Source organism: Cupressus sempervirens, chromosome 11, assembly GCF_028749045.1.
Source record: "Cupressus sempervirens isolate cs-2001-9-10 chromosome 11, ASM2874904v1, whole genome shotgun sequence".
Taxonomy (NCBI): Eukaryota; Viridiplantae; Streptophyta; class Pinopsida; order Cupressales; family Cupressaceae; genus Cupressus; species Cupressus sempervirens.
The window spans coordinates 55,947,056-55,973,262 of record NC_143128.1 but is presented as its reverse complement, the minus strand read 5'-3'; the positions used below and the strand labels follow the sequence as shown (position 1 = coordinate 55,973,262).

Sequence of the window (26,207 nt, the reverse complement as noted above, 5' to 3'; positions counted from 1 at the left end):
CAAATCAGCTCTAATCTGAGAGTTCTCCACCATTTCCTTCAACATCAACGCAACCTCTTGGCACTCAGCTTCCTTTTGATCATGAGCCTGTTGTGCTGAGTCCTTCTCCTGAAGTGCTGCTACCAACTGCTGCTCAGTTGCTGCTCCATCGTGGCTAACTGCTGTTCTGCCTGTTGCTTCTCTCGAGCATTCTCCTCGAGCTATGCTAATAGGGCTGTCCGCTCTGCTTCCCATGCAAGCTACTGGGTGGTAAGTTGGTCGGCCATCTCCTCCTGAGCCTTCTCTGTCATCTCCCGAGCTTTCTACCCAGCCTCTGCCCTTCTTCGCTCTGTTAGCACCAACTCCGCTATGGACTTGCTCTGTTTTGCGATGATAGCCAGGCGAGAATGAATATCCATGTCCTCCTTTGTTGGCAAAGGGTCTGACACCTGCGTTCCTCCATCCACTTTTTCAGTTGCCGCTGCACTCTGATCTTCCACCTCTAGTGATGCTGGTATCTCGACTATCTCACTGTTCGACCAATTGGCCTCCAAGTGCGTGTGCTCTCTCAGGGGAGACTGAATGTAGGGACTTCTGGTGACAGGGACAAGTAGCCGTCACCTCAAGTACTCACTTGCCTGACTTGCTACGCTTGTTGGTACTACTGATGGCGCCTAGGGTGCCGCTTCAGGAATACTGGAACGAGTACCCTGATCCTCATCCAATAGAGTGTCTGCTATGGTGACTACTGCATCTGACCCAATCACCTCTAGTCAAACCTGCTCTTGCGTGCCTCCCTGACTGACTCCTTCCTCTGTTACTGGCTCCGCCACCGGAAATGGCTGAGGCAAACTCTCTACTACAGGTATGGGAACCGTTTCTTGAACTGCTGGCTGCGTACCCATAGCCATGGCTGTTGGTGATGCTGTCCGCTGGCGCACTGATGGTTGCACAGATGCTACTGCTGTTCGTGTAGGATGTAGAGTGACCGGGGTCATCACCACTGGATGCTGAAACTGACCGAACTCTGGGATGTGAACATCCGCCATGGTGTGTATGTGTGGTGCTGGAATTACCGGAGCTGAAGTAGTAGTCATCGGTGCAGCTGTCAACTGTCGCGGAAAGCGAAGTGGGACTGCTGAAATTACTCTGGCTTCCTCATCTTCTTCCTCCTCATCTTGTTCCATCTCCATGCCCTTAGAGTCGTCATCCTCGTCGCAAGATGTGTCCTGACGGCCACTATCTGTGTTACTCGATTCCTCCATCTCTTGCCGTGTTGCTCTATGCCTACCCGTTTTCTTAGCACAGTTGTTTTTCGTTGTCATTAGCCCCAGTTTTGAATTCCAAAAGGGATATAGGAAAGAGAAGGAAGGCTATGGAGCACGAATGCCTAAGTATTTTACCAGATCGTTTTGGAGACAGGATGATATGATTTTCTGTGCTTATCCTCTCTTTAGTACTATTATAAATGGAGTGTTTGCTTGTTTGTTCATAACTTATTTCCTGTATGTGGGAATGAGGATGATTGCAATGATCCTGAAGGGGGATATAAATACTATCCGAAGAAACTTCCCAAAAGTATCCGTCGGCCACATACAACATGTCGGTTACAATAATAGAACCTTCCCAGTACATGTCGGCCTCACGGCATACATCCTGATACACCATCGGGAACCTCCCGATACCCCGTCGGGAACCTCCCCATACACTGTTTCCTGACGACACTAGGTGTCTACTTCAATTCATAGAGAGCCTTCTTTAATCTGTACACCATATCAGATTCTTTTGAAAGCTTGAAAGCTTCCAGGTGCTCTAATATATTTCTTCCTCAAATTCTCCATTCAAGAATGCTGAATTTCATTGAAATTCTTTTAGGAAGAAAAGGCAAGCGACATATGAATAGCTTCTATCCTTACCATTGGAGCAAAAGTTTCTTCAAAATCAATCCCTTCAATCTGTAATTAGCCTTTACACACCAGTCTAGGCTTGTTCCGTACAACTTGTCCTTGTTCATATAACTTGCTCCTGTAAACCCATTTTGTTCCTATTACATTTTTGTCTACCAATCTAGGTACAAGTTCCCAAGTTTCATTTTTTTGATTTGACTTAGTTCCTCTTCCTTTGCTTTAATCCAGATCTCTTCCTTGCTTGCTTCTTTATAATTCTTTGGTTTAACCATGGATAGAAAACAACAATTTATCTATTCTTGTGATCCAACGGTCATTCTTCTTTTTTGAATACCTGTATCTTTATCAGCAATTATTTTATCTCTAAAATAATTCCTCTGAGCGTACTTAGCAGCTGTCTTCACAATAACTTGCGATTCAGAATTTCTCTTCGTTTCTTCTGATCCTTATGTCTTGAAATTGAATGAGTTAACATCATCGTTGGTTGCTGGAGTAATATGACTCCAGTCCTCACATACCTTTATAATCACACTTTCAACAATCTTTTTAGCTTCTAATTAAAAAATTGAAACATTTGTAGGCTTTGCTATTTGTTACATAGCCCAAGAAAACTCCTTCATCAAGTCTTGTATCAAAACTTTGCAATCTATCTTCATTCCTTCTAATATAACACTTGCTTCCAAAAACCTTGAAGTACATTACAATAGGTCTTCCATACCTGAGTTCATAGGGTGTCTTAGTATGATTTATTCTAATTTACACCATGTTAAGAAGATATACAACTTTATGCACAACATCCTTCCAATATACTTTGGTCAGATTAGAATCTCTTAACATAGTTCTAACCATTTCAGCAGCTATCCTATTCTTTCTTTCAACTACTGCATTCTGTTGAGAAGTCCTTGGTGCAGAAAATTGCCTTCTTATTTCATTCATATCACCAAAGTCATTAATTCTCTTGATGTGAATTCTCCACCTCTATCAGATCTTAAACATTTAATCTTGAACCAATTTGATTTCAACCATGGATTTGAAAATTTTGAATCTTTGAAATGCTCAAGATTTTTCTCTTGGATAAGTAACCTAGGTTATCCTAGAGTAATCATTAGTTAACAACATAAAGTACCTTTTTCCATTGAGTGCTTTTGTTCTTGTTGGCCCACAAAGATCAGTATGGATCAGTTCTAGAGGTCTGCATGATGAATACTCTTTGCTTTTCAAAAATCTCGTCTGCTTTCCAATTTGACATTCTCTGCAAACAATATTCATGGGTTTGGCAATTTTAGGCAACTATCTAGCAACTGTTGTTTTACTTATTTTGACAGTGTTATCAAAATTCACATTTCTAAATCTTTTGTAAACACAAATTCTCACTTTTGTCTTCTATATAATAAATATCACCAGCAGTCCTAAACCTTTTGCAATTCTCTTACCGGATTTCTTTCTTTTAATAACACATCCGTCATTCTTGAATAATACTTTTCAGTCTTTCTTACACATTTGACTATCTCTCAACAAATTATGTTTCAATCCTTTAACATGATAAATATCATTAGTATTGTGCTCACTATCAATTGAAATTGTTCCTATGCCTTTGATTTGTGCACTTCCTTCTCCTACAAATTTAATTTTTCCTCCATCATACTTTTCTAACTTCATAGATCTTTGCTTATCTCCTGTCATATGATCTGAACACCTAAAATGTATGATCCATGCACCATCAACAACCTTAGCATGCAATGCAATCTCTTCTCTTTTGACTTCTTTCCTATGTAAAATAGCTAGAAATAAAAAGTCCTCAATAGTTCGTCTATTATTATCATCTTCAGAGGAAGTTTCCTTCATGGAACAAAAATTCTCCTTACTCATGTCCTTGATGCCTATTCTTTTCCTAGAAGTTTTGTTTTTACTATTGGTCTCTGATTACTAAGATATTTCTCATACTTACAATCATTGGCAGTATGTCCTATTCTTCTACAGTTCAAACACTTAAGAGGTAACTTATCTTTGTATCTACTAGTAGCTTGCTTAAATCTTCTCGAAAGATACACTTCAACATTCTTTGGCATCTTGTATGTTCTGGTTCGGAATCTTTAACACCTCTAAACACAATCTCTCATTTCTCTGTCAACTTTTGCAATCTCAAATGTAAAAATGGCCCAATGAGTTGATCAATGGAATATTGACTCAGATTATTGCTCTCCCTTGTTAAACATGCCATTGGTATGTACTCCTTTAGTAGAGTTAATAAAATCTTGAGTGTAATATTAGCATGTTTTAAATGTCCACCAACAACTCTGATTCCATCACCAACATCTATATCCCTATAGATGTAGCTCTCATCACTCTCAACTTCTGCTTTAAAAAAAAATTCATACTCCTATTCGAGATTCATCAGTCTTGCTTGTTTTGTCTTTGAATCTCCATGCTAGAAATAGCTTATCCCAGATTTCTTTTGCACCTTCTAAACCTTTCACATTTCCAAAAGATTTATTACATAGACTACTATAAGGAATTGTTCTTGCTTTTATATTCGCTTCCTTTTGTCTTTCTTTCTCACTAGTCAAAGGTCTTCCAAAAGGAGGATAAAAATTAGTTTGAATTCCTCCCAAATACCTTTCTGTAATGTTTCAAGATATGCTTTCATCTTGTCCTGCCAGTAGGGAAAGTTCGTGCCATCAAATACTGGTGCCTAAAAGTGCAGATTCTGTGCCATCCCAGATCTGCCTCAAGTCATCAAGCTTTTTCCAGAGGATCATTGCATAGATAGGGCTCACAATTGCCAATATGAACTTTTGGTCCTGCACTGTTCATAGTCTTATTCCCAACAATATACAAAGGTATTTTATGCTTTATATTCAAATTCTTAGAGAAATTATCAGCAAGGGGTATAGTTCTTTGGCCTCTCTTAAGGGACAATGTTTTCAACATCACTGTAGTACTTAATAAAGTAATGCTGTAATTAAGCATTAGTTTTTTTTGTTGTGATGGGTAGTTAGGAAGCGAGGGGATGTGTTCGTTGGTTTTCCCAACCAACTGACCATTATATAAGAACTTTGGAATATGGATGATGTACTCATGTTTTTAGTAATCAGTAAAGAAATAGCATTTCCTCGCCATCTTGGTATTACTGGAACAAGTAATGAATGTTCTATTGGTATTGGTACTGTTGAATCTATGAATCTATGTTGATACAGTAAAATTGTAAAAAATGAATGAATAAAATTATATATGTATTAACATTGCATTCTTAAAGAGAATTTACAGATGCTAAGAATAGCATAAATTAAAAATAGACTAAATTAAGAAAAACTAAAAGAAAGCCTAAATGACCTTTAAATTGAAGTTCTAGAAGAACGAGTTCAATATTGCAAGAACACAAGATACTAAAAATAATCTAATATTCCCAATTTTGCTTGTCCTCGAGAAATCATAAACTAGGATGGTTTTTTAAAGAAACACATTAGCTATGAACCAAACATGGAGCATACACATAAAAACATGAAGCACACACATGGATATATGTAAACACAAAGCATACACACAGTAGACAAATGAATATATCCAGGCACAAAACATATGCATGGAAACACAGAGCATGCATATGAATATGTGTTGACATAGTTCATTTGCTCCACAAGAGGCAGGAATCTCCAATCGTCACTAGATTCATCTATTGGGGCAATTAATTCATTCTAGTACCCCTCTAGTTGGCAGGACATGCTCTGGTACTACTTACAGTGTTGCCTTTTTGGGATTGCCCTAATTTTTCCCTTAGAATCACAAATTCCATTAAAATAAGAATTGTAAGATGGTTAGAGATATAAATTTACCAATTAAAATGTTTTCATACAAGATAATTCCTGATTTGAGTCTTGCAACACCAAAAACAAAACAAGAGTACAAATATACATTCATAGATAATGAGATCAGAGGGAGGTTCTACTGTCTCTTTATGGTTTGTTACGATCTCTCCAGCTTTAGATTTACGGATCAGAGGTGTCTTGCTTTCTACATCTAGGATGGCACTGAGCTTCGAAACCACTTACTTCAGCACTAGGCTCTTGCGCAATCACACTCTTGTCAGCTTCTCACTGCCTACGCTGGGCTCCCCCTTGGCTCAGGGAACCAAGCACCAATTTGGCCCCTATTCAGGTTTTTCCCCATCCATTAAGCCCAAGAAAGGCTCTTTTCAGCAATGGCCTCCCTCCTCCAAGATCTCCCAATAGTGACAGCCTCCTCTAGGACTTCTCAGAGGCAACCCAAGGCCCCTCCTAGATCTTTTTCTTACTCCTCTATTTGTGGGTTCTTCATTGGTGTTTCAGTATCTTAGGGTGACGGGGTTTCCCTATTGGACCCTACCCCATCCTTGGTCTCTGTGGTTTGTTTGTTTTGGATTTTCAGTTTGTCTCTTGTTGTTTTTGCTTTGTTTCCTTGAACACCATTTGATGCCCCTGTTGTGAGCTAGTTCCCTGTGTTGTTCTTGGCAGTCCCTTTGACCCATTTGTGGTTTTTTTTGGACATTAATATAATTATGTTTATTTGATACCAATTAATATACATTGCCTAGATGTTTTTTTTTTTGTGTGTGTGGGGGGGAGGGGGAAGGGGGCCTGAAATCAGCAGAAAACAAAATTCCAACAACTAACTTCGGTAATCAGCACACCAAACAATATGCAAGTAAAGAATAGAACCAACAAGACAAGAACCCCAATATTTATTCATCGGAAACTTGAATTGGAAAACCTAAAAACCATGGTGCACACTTGACCAAAAAGATTATTCACTGAAGTATATAATCTGATTACAAAATATTGGTATGCATTGTTATGTTTTACTTATGTTATGTAATTGTTAGTGTAATAATATATAGTGGTCAACATTTGGCATCATTGCCTTTGGAGAGTACCAAAATTAATGCCATGAAGTCATTAGAAAAGTGGGAACGAAGAAAGAGATTGCAGGAGGCAGTTGACTCTAGAAATCTATCATTAGGTGAAGTAAAAGCTGGAGGCAACATAAAAGCCAAGCAGAACCATAAGGTCAAAGTTGTAGTCATGAATGAAGGAATCTAAACCTATACATCAAATTCACTACGGAGAAACAATTCAGAAGAAAAATTGGTAGAGGCTGACAATCATCTTCTTGTTCTCAAGGAAGGAATTGTTAACCTTTTTTCACCTCCCCTTTTCCAAATCTATGGAAATAATTGAATAATCAAATAAAGTTGTTAAAAAAAACTCTATATTAAGAGACAACTTATATTCTAGTATTTTAAATAGTTGTTATAAGTGGTTCAGTGTTGCCAGACCCAAAAAACACAAAAGGTGAGTGAAAAATGATACATTATTATTTTTTTATAACTTTGAGGAATAATTTACAAAAAAGAATATAATATTACTCTATTTCTCCAAATATAATACTTGTAAGAGAATATAAAAGTTATAATATTTTATTGTATTTGAGGTACCAATATTCTCAAGATGTCTCTTAAGCATGAAGTAAGTGCTAGCTTGTTCTCATTATTAGTGTTTCAACTTGTGTTGACTCAGATAAGTCACCACCGGAACAAGAGCTAGCTGTAATGAATTTGAAGGTGAGTGCTCCACTAAGCACAATCATCCAATTCATTCAGGGTGTTGAAGACATCATCCCTTGCTTGATGTTGTGTACTAAGCTTGCACCCTACTTTATTAAGTACTTTCACCGACCAGTTTCTGTTCTTTGAAGGAATGCTTCAATCAGATACTCCTGTAGTATACAAAGATTGGTTTCTACACTATATTTATCTATTTCTTCAATGGTTTAGAAGTTTGACAATAAATGAAACAGTCTGCATGCTTCTGAGAATGATTAGTATTCACTTTGTAGGTTTGCTTTAGTGATACCATGAAATGAAATTCAATGAAATGCATTCATAACTCATGATATAATGATACCATCCACAGAACATGATTCTGAAAGCAATTTATATAAAGCAACAAACTGAAATTTAAATTGTATCCGACCTGGAAGGTTGCAGTAGTCTCAACTGGCAAGCTGCATACACTTATATGAACTCAAATCAATGAACAGAAGTCTGTAAATTAAATTCTGAGAAGTTATATATATAATTTCAAGCACACTGTGAACACAGTGATTGATTCTCATGTAGACTCCAGCAAAGATGATCTCTCAGACATGTATCACATCACCCCACTAACCAAGATTCTGGCAACCGCCAAAATAATTCACCCAGATATTCACACACTCAGCAACCAAGATTACCAATTATTCAGGAAAGTCAATCAGTGAATGTTGGATGAATAGATTGGTGGCATTCAGTTAGAGATTTTCTCATTTTATAAGTTATTGTGTAATCCCATTTAAAGCAATAATCATTCATCACATTAGTTCCAATAAGAACAACATTAACAATTTCTTACAACCTTCAGCATGACTTTAGAAAACAAATATAAAAAGATATATATATATATATAGATAGATAGATAGATAGATAGATAGATAGATAGATAGATAGATAGAGAGAGAGAGAGAGAGAGAGAGCTCTGGTTCCTATGCGGGTTCAAAATTCGCTCAAATATTTATTGGCTGGGTTCAGGTTCATTTTGGGTTCGTCCGTACAATTAAAAAAAAAAAATTAATACTTTAATATTTTAAAACAAGGCAATGCAGTAACACAATAAAAACATTATTGTATTACACAGTAATACAGTAACAACAGTAATACTGTAATACACAATAGAATTCAGCCTAAATTTAGAATTAGAATTTCATTGTTGACACAGTAATACACAATAGAATTTTATTATGTATTGCTGGGTCTAGGCAGTAATACATAATAGAATTTAGAATTAATTAGAATTAGAATTTATATTTACAAAATTAGGTTGGGTTCAGGTTTGTTTTGGGTTTGTCCGTACAATTAAAATAAATAAATTAATACTTGAATATTTTAAAACAAGGCAATACACTAACACAATGAAAATATTATTGTGTTACACAGTAATACAATAACAACAGTAATACAATAACAACAGTAATACTGTAATACACAATAGAATTTAGCCTAAATTTAGAATTTGAATTTCATTGTTGACACATTAATACACAATAGAATTTTATTATGTATTTCTGTGTCTAGACAGTAATACATAATAGAAATTAGAATTAATTAGAATTAGAATTTATATTTACAAAATGATACAAAATTAATACATGAAATCAGAGTTCTGTTCTGAATGATTCTTCAGTGAAGAATAATCCAAAACAGAACACGACATTCATTATTGGTTATTCATTCAACTATAGAACAGGAACAGAACTCTACATTCAGATTCATCTGAAATAACTTTGAGAAGAAACAGATTCTACAGGTAATGAAGTGATCAAAACAGCTGAGAAAAACGGCTGGGTCCAAAACGGCTGGGAAAAACAAGTAATGAAGCTTAGAAAAATAACACTCAGTAAAAGTTTGAGGCATAGTTATTGTTTACACATGAAACTTTCAAGCTCCACCTCTGCAATGAATGAACCTGCGAACTAAATCCTTTGCAAATTGTCTATCATGTGGGAGGAGAAAAACAATGGAAGAAAGCATGGGAAAAAAGTTAAAAGCGAACAAATTTACGTCTGCCTTGATACTTTTTAGGTTTTCAATGGCAAAATAAGTTAAAAAAAAATGTTTGAAAAGTAAATGAAATTCAAATTCAGTCCAAAGTCATCGCCAAGTCATTCTGGGTTGGAAAATGGAAAACAAACGCCATCCAAAATTGTTGAAAAGTCAATTAGGGTCCTGCACAAGGAATTTCAATCGAATTTGTCAGATGACAGTCAACTTTGCATTGAATCTGCACCAAACTCAACTTCCAAGCGAACCAAATGTCGATTTTGGCCAGGGCAGGGTGAATATTTGAACTTATATAAATATAGTATGAAAATGGAGATGAAGAGTGTGTGTTGGATAAAAAACAGTCAAGCATATACACCAAGGAGCTAGGAAGATAGAATGCAGATTTAATGAAGAGTATATGAAGATTATTGCAGACTTGAGAAGTAGATGACGGGCTTATCGCAGATTTTGAAATAGTTGTTTTTTGTTTTTTGGAGCAGCATCTTGAAGCAGACTGAAAAAAGGGTGGTGAGAATTAGTATGGCAGATTTATAAGAGTTTTATGAGGAGATTGTAATCAGTTTTTGTGGCAGATTTATTTTCACCATAATAGCAGAGTCTTTGGAAGAAAAAATTGAATTGTTTATCATCCATTGAAGAAGCAACAATCAAGGTGGAACCTAGTTCTGATTTGGAGGTTGGTGCTTCAGAGATAAGGGTGATGACTTTGTGCTCAGGAACTGAATGAGCAGTTCATGCCTCTAGTAGGTTGGTGCCTGAAAGAGCAGTGTAACATGGGGACGTGCACCTAACCCCAGACCCCTCCGAACTGGGTGCAGATATGTCCCCGGATGGGTACTTGGAACACCCAAGCACCCCCACCGCTGCCCAGGTGTTGCTCCACTGCAGCTGCATCCGTTGCCACACTGCTTGGGTTCTTGGGTACCTGGGTGCTTGGGTGCTTCATCCACTCTGTTAAGAGTTACAAACTTACCTCTATTTGGGTGCTTGGGTGCTACATTCACTCTTTTTAGAGAAACAAACTTATCTCTAAGAGAGGGAAAAAGCTCGTTGTACACAGTGTTGTGCATATTGTAGATTGCAAGACACACATGTACAAACAGAGCCTAGTAGCATGATGGGATGTAGAGCCAGAGGATCTATCTTGTATTGACGAGGATGAGATTGCATCAGAAAGAGATGTAGGGTTGGCTAATGCTCCTTTTGCAGAACATGAGCTTGAGGAGTCCAATAGTTCCAGTGATGGGTAATTTGGCTTGGGGGATGATTAGAGGCTTCCCATCAGTACAATTTGTCATTTTGAAATGATTTTGTACCCATTTTGATATTGACCATGATTCCTATCATACATGATCATCTTATCATTATTATGTAATTAAAATTTGATAGAACTAATCTAAATCCTATTTGCTGATAATTTGGATTTCTATTTGAATCTTGATATATGACTATTACTATTGGGTATGTAGTATGTACTATGTTACTATGTTTCTTGTTTCTTGTCTGTGTTGCAATTTCGCTATGTACAAATGTTTCAATTTGGTAAGTTATATTGAAACATCATTTCATAGCTAGCATTTCATGTTCTATATGTATTGTCCTGAATCCCTTGGCCCCCCTCTGCCGTCGCCATGCTGATCCCCCACCATCCCTAAATTGAGGCCCTTTTTCCCGTCCTAGGAACTTGTCTTGACATACCTTGTCCCGAACCCCCCCCGCGCCGGTGTTATACTGTACAAGAGTGAATGGAAAGTATTGAGTGGCAATAAAAAGACCACAGGAGTGCATTGGCATTTTTCAAGTATGTAGACTCAATGGATGGCTTTTTGTTTCTTCAAAGGCATATTAGACATGAGAAACATGATCAAAATATTGTGCTGGCCAATTACATCCACAGTATGATTTAAATTTAGTAATTAATCTTGGCTGACCTATTACAAAACTTTGGCAGCAATGAAATTTGAATGAATTAAGTTTGGAGTCTTTTTAAAACGGATTTCTTATGAAGTAGACAAAGACAGCATTTTGTTTGATTAAAGAAACATCTAATTACAAGAAAGTGATTTTTTAAAGACAGCAGATATGACAAGCGTCCCTCACTATACATTATGTTTAAAGAAGCAAAGGCGGTGATCATAAAAAGGATTGTGCTTTGTTTACAAACACAAAAGGGTGTCATTAAAGTTTATGACACTATCATTTTAAATTAGTTTATTCAAGAATTGGAGGATCGTGCAGACAGTCATAAGGTCATAAGGAGTCCCTGACTGTACGGCAAGTAAGAGTGCCATATGGCATTGACAGAGCCATACTCCAGCTGTACAGAGTCAAATTACCTGGTGACAGTGGGACGAATGAAGGAGAAAGGGACGTACAGGTCTTCCATATGAAGAGCTCAGTGAAGAGGAACATTCTGGCACTGCCATAACCATATATATAGAGTCGCCGAGAATAATTGCATTGACGGAGAGTATAGTTTGAAGCGTTCCTCAAATACCTTGGCCCATATGGCTACTGGACATTACACTTCTTCGATTCCCAAACAAGGGACCCTGTTTTGCTAGTACACACTGGTTCAATATGTGGGGTCTGGTCTTGCCCACAAATATGTTAGTGCCCAACAATAATCTTTGTAAATAGTAGAAATTCAAATATTAATAGAACTTGGATGTATTAAAGTCTGACGAACATACATTTATATCGGTACAATATAATATCCCTCCCAAATATTTCCATTGATACCACAATGCCACTTAAACATTTTAATCAAATATTCTGGTTAAACCAAATAAAGAATATCTGCTAAGAAATGAAAAACTCCAAATTATCATAATGTTAGGAATGCAAACATTTGCCCTCTACATAATTATGGCCACTAAACATAATTTACTCGCATAATGGGAATCATTTGATAATTCAAAACCTGTGTGAGTATTCAACCTTACAGTGGATTCTCATTTTTTTTTTCTAGAATAGCACTAAACTTTATCCCTTTCAAGATGTCATATTTTAATTTAATACATTTTGTAATAGAATTTTACAGAAGGGTACATTTCTGAGCTGTTGAGTTTTTGCTGAATGCTTTTTGAGTATTTCCTGAGTTTTAAATTTTGTGATTGCCTAGTGCTCTAGTCCGAGTCTGTGAACTATGTTTAAGTTTATAATAAATAGTTAATGTTAATTTGCCTTTTTGATATATTTTAACCTGTGGAAATTAATAACATATAATTTCTCAACCTGTCAAAGATGGGACATTACAAACAAACATGATAAATTCCAAGTATACTAGTTTTAGAACTTCATGTTTATTTTCCAGGTAATGATATTTGTTTTATGGCACTCAGCAAAAATTTATCTACTTGTTTGGGCATTCCATACCCTTTCATGTGAATGGTTGACAAGACTGTATACACACACTATCTATCTATTTAAACGGTATGAAATTATTTCTGTGGAAATCAATGACGAGAAATAGGACCATTTGCATAAAGTACAACTGTTGCAGGTTTATAGTGTTCTAGCATAGGAATCGGATAGGAGGCAGAACCAAATAATTTTTAGTTTGTAACAATCCCTTGAGGTGAATAGATTTCCATTTTAATTTCTAGATAACATTGATTTAAACATAAGGTCATTTCTAATAAATAGAGAAGATTGGATCTTTTTTAAGTTTAGTGGAAGATGCAATTTAGACGTTTAGAACTTATTTGAAGTACCATATTTGAAAGCATTCTTTGCCTCTTGGATAGTTTTCCGCTCTCTAAAATTTCCCTGATTTATTTTTTTATTTGGTATTTCAGGTTTCAAGGCCCTACAAACAAGCAGAATTTGATATTATCTTTGGTGAAGGTGTACATCAGCTGGTCAGTATTATGAATAACTTGGAATTCTAAATGCCAATAATTTGAGAATGTTCTAATAAATTTAGGTTATTGCAGGGTTGCATTTTGGATTGTTCAGAGCTGCTAGATGTTGTTTCTAAAAAGGGTTCTTGGTACAACCATGCGGATTTAAGGTTCGCCTGGATTGCTTAATTGTACAGTAGCTCATTCATTTGTGTCATTTGATTTGGGTTTTCATTTCATTTGAAGATGTATGAATTTTTAATTTGATTGCATATTTCTGTTGCCTACCAATGTTTCCACAAAGTGTTACTTTTGAACACCATGATTGCTTTTAATAATCAATATTGGAACAAAGTCATGTATGCCATTCTGTAAAAAGATTTGATGGAGTGTAATGCAATCTGACTGGTAGTGTTGTGGTCTTGCTGATGCATGCTGATGCTTAGTTCTTAGTCAAATTATGGGGTTTTCTAGAAAGTGAACTCATAAGAGGTTTAGCATTTCTGCTCTATCAATCTTAAGATTTTCCAAAGTTTGTGTGTCACATAGATAAATACAAAGGGAGATATGATGTAATGGCTTGGTCTCTATTAAACAAAGTCTGTTAAGTGCTTTTACTGATATTATCAATATTTTTTTAAAGGTCCGATGAATCATTCTTTGTTGTCTGAGTGCAGGCTGGGCCAGGGCCGAGAGAAAGCATTGCAGTATCTCCGGGAGAATCCTCTTGTCTGTAATGAGATAGAAAAGGTCTGTAAATTTTCCTTGTCATTCAGTGGTGTAAGCGATTATTGTACTCTCTTTAATGCTTACATGTTAAGGACAATTTCTCATTGTTTAAAATTTCTTTGTGATAACTTTCAGTTTCATCTCTTGACCCATAAAGAGGGCATTAAACAATGTTGAGATCATTTTTTTTCATTACTTTGTATTTAATTTTACATGGAATTTCGTACATCATTCTTTTCTCATTTTAATTCTGAGCTGAAGGCACTCCTTACTACGTTACCTCATAGTATTGTCTTTCAGATTTTATTGATGTTGGCTCGTAATATTCTAAATTTTTTAGTGATCATTTACTATGCTTGGCATGTTTATGTATTTGAAGCTAAGAACCAAACTTGAACTTTTTTTGAAACTTGGAGCATGAGGTAGTTGAGGCAATTGATGCATACCATCATTGCTAAATTAACTTGACCATTCATTGTCTGTATAAATTTATGGTGCATCTTCAAAATGCCTCCAAGACAAACAGATAATTACAATTCCTCTTCTTCAAGACCTTAAAAAATGGGATGCATGAATACAAGTTTCTATTAGACAAATGATTTGGTAAAATATTTGATGATTATTGAATGAGCAAGATGCTCATTATATTGATTACAAAAGAGATGTTATTAGAAACATTCTAATAACGAAAGAATAAAAAAATAATATAAACATTCTATATTTACAAGATGCACAATAGTGATCATTTATACAAAATATCACATTCTTTCTGAAGAACATGCTCTTATCATTCATGATGGATGATCAAGTATCCCTTTAGGAGCATCTCATTAAAATCAAGGATATTTTTGATTAGTTAGAAACCATCAGATGCAAAATGGAAGAAGACATGGTAGCGATCACCTTGAAGAATCTCCCATCCTTCTATGAGCACTTTGTTGAAACTCTCAACATTGCTTCCACTCATTTTGATGTTTTGCTTTCTAATTTCTGTATAAGGCTTCTACAACAAAATCATTGGAAACAATATGTTGGCTTCTGATTTGACAGGTTTGAAAATACTAAATTTACCACACAAATTGCCTCAGGGATAACTATTTCCTACGATCAACAATTAATATGGGCTTGGGCCAACTAACAAGGTAACTCTGTGTAATGAACCTTCTTGGGGTCCATTGTTTATTTACGACTTTTCGTTATTTGTCTCCCTTTTTCCATATTATTCCTCAATTCGATTCTGTTTATATCAGTTGATGCTGATCCTGACGCCCAAATATTTGAAAACATATATCACTGTGAGATCTTATGACATAGCAATTGGCTGAGGCTCATGCTTGATTCCATAGCTTTGATACTATTAAATTGTATTTTGAGTTCTCTCCACTAAGGTCGATGGCTGTTAGGAATGGCCGTACCCTCTGTTTTAATATGCTTCAGTCAATGTCTTCCCATTCATATATTTTTATCCTTCTCCAATATAGTCAGAATATATAGGTTTTGAGGGAAAGGTCACGACCTTTCTCTAGGTCACTTGGTATTGGTTATCATTAATAAATGCTAATATGTTATTCTTTGAAATAATATTTAGTATGTTAATATTTTATTATATAATAGGTCATTAATATTATATTTCAAAATTCTCATTTATCATTTGATATATATTGCATTGTAAATTTTGAACAAAGTGTAGTGGGCACCCCTGGATGTCCAAAAAAACTAAACCAAATTGCTGAAAGGAATTATGTCAAACAGTTTGCATTCAACTTCTTATTTCTCCGTTTAATGTTTTAAACCCCTTATAACTCCGGAAATCAAACGTTTATTTGTTTGTTGTGTTTCGTGCATGGAATTGGTATCATACAACATAAACAAGAAAGAAACTACAATGATATGCAAAGTGGAAATGAACTGCTGCTAATAAAATGTTATTTTCAGAATTCATAAAACCAAATACATGGCAGATTTATCAACTCACTAATTACTTCAGCAGTATTGACATAATACTCCAGCCCATGCTTTCGAACTTGCTGCTACAATACTTTGTCTTTCAATCAGTCCACTACCTTCATAATACCATTCCCTCAAAGTGGCATAAGCGTCAGACAAGTAGTGAAGAAGATATGAGCAAAATACCAAATCTGTCTGTAGCCGGAAATGCAACTAAACTGCCTGATAATGAAGCCAATAACAAAGAATTCCAAAGGCCAAACCCCAAGGGAATGACGTCTAGAATGTTACAAGAGAGGATAGACGTCCTCAAATGCCAAGAACGGAGCTGCAACTCACACACCAATTTCTTCTCATATTCAACCTGTCTAATGAAGCTACAAATGCTTCCTTTTATTCTATTCCCACGGGTCCGTTCAACTCATATGGGCAATGTGGGATAAAGATGTGTAATATAAAACATATATTAAAATACCCCTTATGTCTCCCTTGGGTACACATCACCATAAAATAAATATTAAAGTAACACTTTAATATTTTACAATTAAATTAGACGTTACTTTAATAAAACTTCAGGCATTAAAATGTATTAGCAATCGGACTCCGAATAATGCGAGTGATAGCTCATCGGAAAGCTCTCACCGAGGAGTATCGAATCCAATCACCAAAATTGACCTGCACTGTGTCCTGCCGACTTACTAAAAATAGTAAGTATGCCTGAAACTGAGTAAATCAACTTCGTTTTGGCCCAAACTGAAAATGACTAGGCCAAAACACTCCAAGATCCCATTAAACCCTTCGTTAGCCCTCGGGACCATGTAGAACAAGGCTAATGCACACACACTTGGTCAATTGCTAAAATGGGGACATTATAGTCCGCCCCCCTTGAAATTGCTTGTCCTCAAGCAATCTCAGTCCAGCCTGCTGAATAACCTTCTCACTCTCCCATGTAGAATCTTCCTCCGGCAGATCTTTCCATCTGACCAAATACTCCTTCACTATCCTATTTCTAAGCTTCCTCTCTCTGGTATCCAGAATAGCCTCAGGTACTAACACAAGCTTCCCCTCCTCATCCAAAGGGGGTAAAACTGCAGAAGGCACTACACTCTGACCAATGGCTTTCTTAAGCCTAGACACATGAAACACATTGTGCACTCGATTGCCCTCTGGAAGCTCAAGCTCATAGGCGACTTTGCCCACTTTGCGAATCACCCTGTAGGGACCATAAAATCTAGGTTTCAACTTTTCAGCTCCGCTCTTCTTGAGCGATGACTGTCTATATGGTTGTAGCCTCAAGTAAACCATATCCCCTACCTCGAAACTGCGCTTTATTCGGTGCTGATCAGCATACAATTTCTGTTGATTCTGGGCCTGTTGTATATTCTCTTTGAGCACTTTCAGGATGTCCTGACTATCCTGCAATAAGTTTTTGGCTTTGGGCACTCTACTGTCCCCCAAAACTAAATCCATGAAGCTAGGCGCTTCATAACCATAGAGTGCCATGAAAGGAGTCATCTTGATGGACATATGATAAGTGGTGTTATAACAATACTCTCCCATATGCAACCATCTGATCCAAGCCTTTTGTTGTGTAGTTACATAGTTCCTCAAATATCCTTCCGCCCATTTATTCACAATCTCTGTTTGCCCATCTGTTTGCGGATGATAACTAGTGCTAGGTGTAAGATCTGTACCACACAACCTAAAAAACTCTTGCCAAAAAACACTCATAAACTTACTATCCCGATCGCTGACAATGAATCTGGGCAACCCATGTAACCTGAATATCTCTTTAAAGAAAAGATCTGCCACCTGTGCTGCTGTGTAAGTGGACGGAATAGCAATGAAGTGAGCAAACTTCGTCAAGCGGTCCACCACCACATAGATGCAATCCCTTCCCTGCACTCGAGGTAAACCAGTGATGAAGTCCATCGAAATACTTTCCCATTTCCTATCAGGAATGGGCAAGGGCTGTAATAAACCTGCAGGAAATTTGTGTTCTCCCTTATTCTGTTGACAAACCACACACTCCCTGACATACCTCTGAACATCATCCTTGAGCCCTTTCCATGAAAACTGCTCTCGGATCTGCCTGTAGGTCTTGAAGACCCCCGGATGTGCAGCTGTGGGTGCATGATGAAATGCCTTCAGTATCGCCTCTCTCAAATGTGATGACGGAATCAAATAAACCCTGTCCTGAACTCTGATCAATCCATCTATCACCTCATAGCGATCATCCTGTATGGTACCTGAAATCAATCTAGAAGCCCAAGCATCTCCGACATACTCTTCTATAATCCGATCTCTCCAATCTCCTGAAATCTCTGCCAGAGCACATAAGTGAGGTCTCCGAGATAAGGCATCAGCCACCACATTTTTCTTGCCTTTGACAAACTCTATGTCAAAGTCATAAGCCTGCAATTTAGTCACCCATTTTTGTTGCCGGTCATTAAGATCACGCTGGCTTATGAAGTATTTAATACTGTTGTGATCAGTCTTGATCACAAAACGTCCACCTACCAAATATGATCGAAATTTGGCCAATGCATGCATTATGGCCAACATCTCCCGGTCATAGACAGAATAACTTTTCTCAACTCCTCGGAGCTTCCTACTCTCGAATGCAATGGGATGCTTCTCCTGCATCAATACTGCTCCAATCCCATCACCTGATGCATCACAATGAAGCTCAAAAGGCTTCGTGAAATCCGGTAGAGCTAGAACTGGACATGAAGACATTACTTGCTTGAAATGCTCAAAACACCTCTGTGCTGCCCCTGTCCACACGAAGGCTCCTTTCCTGGTAAGATCTGTCAAGGGTGTAGCAATCTGTGAGAATCCCTTAACAAACCTCCTATAAAAACCACATAAACCAAAGAATCCCTTAAGCTGTGTAAGGTTTGTGGGAGTAGGCCATTCTACAATAGCTCTAATCTTTTCGGGATCAACCCGAACGCCATTTGCACTAATGATATGCCCCAGGTAAAGGAGCTCAGTCATGCCAAACTCACATTTAGATTCCTTGGCATACAATGACTCTCTCTCCAGAATAGATAACACCTCCTCTAGATGATGTAAGTGCTCCTCCCAGGTCTTACTGAAGACCAAGATGTCATCAAAGAAGATCAAGACAAATCTCCTCAGCTGCTTCCTGAATACCTGGTTCATACAACTTTGAAATGTAGCAGGTGCATTGGTTAGACCAAATGGCATAACCATGAACTCAAAGTGGCCATAGTGACATCGGAAGGCTGTTTTCTCAATGTCCTTTGCTCTCATCCTGATCTGATGGTATCCGGATCGCAAATCAATTTTGGTGAAGAAGCATGCCCCATGCAACTCATCAATCAGCTCATCAATCCTAGGAATGGGATACTTGTTTTTAATTGTTTTCTTATTCAGTGCCCTGTAATCGATGCACATGCGCATCATCCCATCCTTCTTCTTTACCAATACTATTGCTGAAGCAAAAGGGCTCTTATTGGGCCTGATATGCCCCATCTCCAACAAATCCTTAATCGCCTTCTCTATCTCATCCTTGTGTTTCTTAGGATGACGATAGGGAGTAATCATAACTGGTTTGGCTCCCTCCTCGAGCTCAATAACATGTTCCATCCCTCTGTCAGGAGGAACCCCATGAGGAATATCGCTAAATACTTTAGCGTGTCTATCAAGTATCTTCTGGACATCTAGTGGATGACTCTTTTCTTGTGGCTCTGGTGAAGTTGGCATAATGTGGCACTCTGCCGCCCACTCTATGTCATCATGAAAGTCTCTGCATTCTCCTCAAGGACACTACTCTGCAACCTCCATCTGAAAGCCCTCTAAGTACCACAGTTCTGCCCTCATGCTGGAATCTCATCTCCAATTTCGCTAGATTGAGTGTGAACTCAACTAGTGAAGCCATCCATGTCATGCCGAGGATGACATCATAATCTCCCATGTCCACAACATAGAACTCATCCTCCAACTCGTAGCCATCTCCAAACCTGATGCGAAGATTAGATATCTTCCGAGTGCATAATAACTTATCACCGTTAGCCACCATGACTCTAAACCCATCATGCTCCTCTGTCTGTAACCCTCTCCTGGCTACCAACTGTGCATCTATGAAGTTATGTGTAGCCCCAGTGTCAATAAGAGATATCACTTTCTGCCCCTGGATAGTACCCCTGACCTTAAATGTGATTGCCTTTTGGGCCCCTGTCAAGCGTGCCAACGATCTATCATCCTTAGGAATGTTGCTCTCCTCTATAGTGTTACCCTCATCTGAATCGGAGTGCTGATCCTCCCCTTCTGACTCTAACTCTTCTGCTGAAAAATACTCCATTTGATTTGCCTTAGCCTTGAGAGAACATTTATGAGATAAGTCCCAAGGCTCTCTACAATGGAAGCACAGCTTCTTCTTTCGAAGTTCATTCAAGGTTTCATTGTCTAGTCCTTTTGATCCTTCTTTGGGTTTGCTATACTCTTTCTGAAATGATTTCTTGTCTTTGTCCTTGCGGTAGGAAGAATCTGTTGAATGGTTTTTTCCTTTGTATACCGAAGTGGCTAAATCTCGTGCCTTTTTAGTTGCTTCAGCTAACGTGAGTGGATCATGTCCCTTCACCCAACCTCGTAATGGATCAGCAAGACCATCACAAAATAACACCACCAATCTCTTAGGAGAGATATCAGTAACAAGTACAGACAAGCGCTGAAACTCGGCAATGTAAGCATCCACAGAACTTGACTGTTTTAACTGTGCTAGCTCCTTGAAATGTAACTCGGGATCCTTAGTGTCAAATCTCCCAATCAATGTTTCGGTGAATTCCTCATAGGATGTAATCTGATTATGCCCCAAAGTTACCATGCCATGATGCCACCATTCATGTGCAACGCCATCCAAGTGCATAGCCGCATACTTGATAGCCTCCTCCTCAGGCATAGGATTTAGCTGCAAGTATGTATCTACCTTCTGCACCCAAGCTCGTGCAGTCATCTTCCCTGAAGCATCATAATAAGGTAAAGAAAGTTTTCCAACTTTCTTCCTCAGCTCAAAGTTTTGATTCCTCCCTCCTGCTTTAGGCATGTGTCTCATCCTCAAGTCCATATAATCTCTAAGAGAAATATCCACTTGAAACTCTGGTCCACTAGCCTCCCAGTCCCTCCTGAACTGATCCTGTAACTCGGTAATCTGCGGTTCATTTACTGGTTGAACCGGATCTCTGGGTGGAAAAGTGGGTAGAAGAGGTCTCGAGCTCGCAGTCCGTGCTGGGCGTGCAACGTGTCTAAAGTTATCAGCCTCATTCCCATTGTTGCCGTGTCCATTATTACCATTAATGTTATTCTCAGGACCATTGTTGTTGCCTTGGCCTTCATGGTTATTGTTTCCCCCGTTGTTATTGTTTCTCTCGTTGTTATTGTTTCTGTTGTTGGCATCACTTGGATTAATATTGACACCCATCTGTCTAGCCATGAGCTGCAACATCATGTCCATTCGCCTATTCTGCTCCTGTTGCATACGCTGCCCCTGCTCTAATGTATCCAGTAACTGTCGGAACAGTACCTCCCCCTGATCTGGACCAACATTTCTGCCTCCACCTAATCCTGTATTCCTGTCATCTCGATCACCCATATTATTGTCCTGATCACAGAATATCTCCTCTGTGTCTGTATGGTTGAATTCAATGTCCCCCTGCATGGATGTACTAGACTGTTTGCTTTGCAAGTCTGAAATCCTATTTTGTCTTGCTCTGGTATCACGGAAATTATAAGACCCCTGTCGCATGCTCAAACATAAATGCTTAACCTGTGTTTTTTACTTACTTTTTCCCTCTATCCGGCTGTTCCAAATTCCCTATAAGACCTCCACAGGATGGCAGGACTTATAGCTCTGATACCACTGTAGTGGGCACCCCTGGATGTCCAAAAAAACTAAACCAAATTGCTGAAAGGAATTATGTCAAACAGTTTGCATTCAACTTCTTATTTCTCCGTTTAATGTTTTAAACCCCTTATAACTCCGGAAATCAAACGTTTATTTGTTTGTTGTGTTTCGTGCATGGAATTGGTATCATACAACATAAACAAGAAAGAAACTACAATGATATGCAAAGTGGAAATGAACTGCTGCTAATAAAATGTTATTTTCAGAATTCATAAAACCAAATACATGGCAGATTTATCAACTCACTAATTACTTCAGCAGTATTGACATAATACTCCAGCCCATGCTTTCGAACTTGCTGCTACAATACTTTGTCCTTCAATCAGTCCACTACCTTCATAATACCATTCCCTCAAAGCGGCATAAGCGTCAGACAAGTAGTGAAGAAGATATGAGCAAAATACCAAATCTGCCTGTAGCCAGAAATGCAACTAAACTGCCTGATAATGAAGCCAATAACAAAGAATTCCAAAGGCCAAACCCCAAGGGAATGACGTCTAGAATGTTACAAGAGAGGATAGACGTCCTCAAATGCCAAGAACGGAGCTGCAACTCACACACCAATTTCTTCTCATATTCAACCTGTCTAATGAAGCTACAAATGCTTCCTTTTATTCTATTCCCACGGGTCCGTTCAACTCATATGGGCAATGTGGGATAAAGATGTGTAATATAAAACATATATTAAAATACCCCTTATGTCTCCCTTGGGTACACATCACCATAAGATAAATATTAAAGTAACACTTTAATATTTTACAATTAAATTAGACGTTACTTTAATAAAACTTCAGGCATTAAAATGTATTAGCAATCGGACTCCGAATAATGCGAGTGATAGCTCATCGAAAAGCTCTCACCGAGGAGTATCGAATCCAATCACCAAAATTGACCTGCACTGTGTCCTGCCGACTTACTAAAAATAGTAAGTATGCCTGAAACTGAGTAAATCAACTTCGTTTTGGCCCAAACTGGAAATGACTAGGCCAAAACACTCCAAGATCCCATTAAACCCTTCGTTAGCCCTCGAGACCATGTAGAACAAGGCTAACGCACACACACTTGGTCAACTGCTAAAATGGGGACATTACACAAAGTTATTATTTTAATATATCAATGGTATTCGATATATGATTATATATTTTATTGACCATTGATATTATTATGATCATATCTTACTTATTATATATTATTTATTAATTATAAATCTACTAAATTATTATGTATTATTTATAGTGATTATTTGCTTATTACTTATTTTCAATTTAATATGATTGTTTATCTATACTATAATTATACTATACATTTGAAATAGTACTTATTGTGTTTTCTTCATTTCTTTACCATTCTTCCCATGTAACTGTAATTATATTAATAATGACATTATAATATACCATATATTATATTAATAATAATGATATTAGTAATATCATTTTTCTTAATATTATTACATAGTATATTTCTTTATATATTATTTATAATAATATTTAATTCTTAATTATTATCATTATATAATATGTTATTGAATATTCATATATCCTTTTTAATTTGGGCTCATTACAAGTCCACCCTTCCTCAAATTGCTTGCCCTCAAGCAATTCCTAATTTCCACTTGACCTATAATCTTAGAATTAATGGCCTATTCCTTGATCATTTTACTTTAGATTATTAAAATAATGGTTATTCTAACAAAATTATGAAATATACAATATCTAAACATTAATGCATGAGGACACAAAGTATGCACATTAATGCAAGAAGACACGAAGCAAACATGAAGTAGACACATGCATGCATGAAAACACAAAGCATACACGATGCAGACACATCATTCATAGCCTTGATTAGATCCTAAAATTAACAATGCACAATGACTATACTTCATTAGGCTTATGAACCCTGCAACCACAAAATAAGCATCAGTACATGTATGTAAATATACTTCAAAGAAATTTGAATGATAATAAGTTAATCCAAGCCAATTCCATACTAAGCCCAAGAGCAGAACTTTGGCCCCCTTGGCCCCGATGGTAGGTGTTAGGCATCCACATGAGGTGGTCTACTTAGTGGATTGCTTGTTTGGCTTGAAATGTTCTTGTGAAAAGGAGCCATTACTATTTTTCCCTTAACTAGCACTACAATAGGGTGTCCTAACCGCTCTCCCTTGATTGCAGACTCCATAGGAAAGTTGGTAGGGTGCCCTTACTATCTTCCCCTTAACTAGTACCTACAATAGGGTGTTCTCCCCTGATTGCAGACTCCATAGGAAAGTGGTAGGGTTCCCTTACTATCTTCCCCTTAACTAGTACTGCAATAGGGTATCATAGTAGCTCTTTCCCGATTGTAGACTCCATAGGAAGGACAGATGCCCTTATAGTCTTTCCCTTAACTAGTACTACAATAAGGTGTCTTAACAAACCTCCCTTAATTGCAGACTCCATAGGAAAGTTAAATATGGCCTTTCCCTTAACTAGTACTACAATAAGGTGTCTTAACAGACCTCCCTTAATTGCAGACTCCATAGGAAAGTTAAATATGGCCTTTCCACTAACTAGTATTACAATAAGGTGTCTTAACAGACCTCCCTTAATTGCAGACTCCATAGGAAAGTTAAATATGGCCTTTCCCTTAACTAGTACTACAATAAGGTGTCTTCACAGACCTCCCTTAATTGCAGACTCCATAGGAAAGTTATATATGATAGGGTTTCTATATAGTCTTTCCCTTAACTAGTACTACAATAAGTTGTCTTATAGACCTTCCTTGATTGTAGACTCCATAGGAAAGCTACTTGAAATTCCTAAATCATTTCTCAAATAATCAATTTTACACCTTTATGATTACATTAATTAAGAAAACTTACAATTTCATATTTTAACTATGGTTGAACTTCCTCGAAGCTCCATTGGCTTCCCTCTCTGTTCATTGACTGAATGTTATTGATGTTCCCTTGATCATATCTCATCTTCTTCTAAAGACAATAAAAAAGGATCTTCAATGTTTGTCTCATCAAGCTTTAATAACTCGAATCATGAATCCTTCCAATATACATATTGGCTCGTCATGTTTTCTGTTCTTGTATTGACATAAGCTTACACTTCATGATAGAGAGCACTCCTCCTTGGGTGGCTGAAATATTCAATGCGTCTATCATCTGCATTAACCATTCCATATAGTAGTATCAATAGCCTCCTCTAAAATGAACTAACTTTGTGCCGTTAGTAATAGATGACAACTCAACTATCTCCAGATGTTTTTGTTGATTTTTGTTCTGAAAGCGCCCTTCTAGACTGTCATTTTCTCCCAATGGTAGCAGTGGAGGACATGGAAGTTTGTGCTCTAGCACTGATTGTTCATAGATGGCATCTGGGCCATTAGAAGTCAATTGTTGTCTGGTAATCATATGATCATAGGAAGCTCCACTTTTAGAAGAGTTTGAGGACAATCCTGACCTCACATAATGGACTTCTATTGCAGTAAACTCACTTGTAGCTTCCAATTTGATGATATTAGGCTCTGAAGTCTATGAACATGAACATTTTGAGAAGCAATATCAGATAAAATAAGAACTAGTATTTCAACTTCCTGCATGTTTGCAGATGACTGTTCCTGGATAATTTTCTTAGAGAACATCGATGATAGTTCCAGGGATGACATCTTTTCAACATCAACTGTAGCTGATTTATTCTCCAGAAGGAAAATATCCATTGTTGAATCTGACTCTTCAGAGCACTTCAATTTGGAGTTTGGCTACCTTTCTTTTCTGAAACTGTAGTTTATCTATAACAATTTATTGAAATAATAACAATTGATTGATTTATAATGTATTCTCTGTATTCTGATTGAATCAATGTCCATTCATTTATTAATTGCCTCATTCATATCCTTTCTACGGATGATTAATTTATCAATATATGGTTGCTCATTTTTTTTTTACCCTTTTTATCGATCAATGTTGTATGAAAACAACGCCTGTATATTGGTTCAAGGATTTTGATTTGTGCGAGTAAAGGTGACCCACGGAGATTCTAGAATGTGGCTTTGCCTAGCCAAATGCATCTGTTTGATCTAAATGAATGGATATAACCTATTTCATGTAGACACTGCAATCATCGTATCTCATGAAGTTAGACATCTTCTGGGCGCCTTTTATTTTGTTTGTTTGCTTCAGTTGTTTGAAGAGATTGCGGGTCCGGTTCCACACAATGAGAATATGGTACCAGAGGCAAAATGAATAT

At 37.3% G+C, this 26,207-nt stretch overlaps 1 protein-coding gene across 2 annotated transcripts in view; it reads left to right on the top strand.

Annotated features, from left to right (window-relative positions):
- Window positions 1–26,207, top strand: part of RECA1 (recA DNA recombination family protein) — a 135,381-nt gene that overhangs the window by 89,324 nt on the left and 19,850 nt on the right. For both annotated transcript variants that reach the window (XM_089808462.1, XM_089808461.1), the window contains exons 10-12: window positions 13,320–13,382; window positions 13,458–13,534; window positions 14,042–14,114. In XM_089808462.1, coding sequence (XP_089664588.1) covers window positions 13,320–13,382; window positions 13,458–13,534; window positions 14,042–14,114 — 213 coding nt within the window. The remainder of the gene's footprint in view (window positions 1–13,319; window positions 13,383–13,457; window positions 13,535–14,041; window positions 14,115–26,207) is intronic.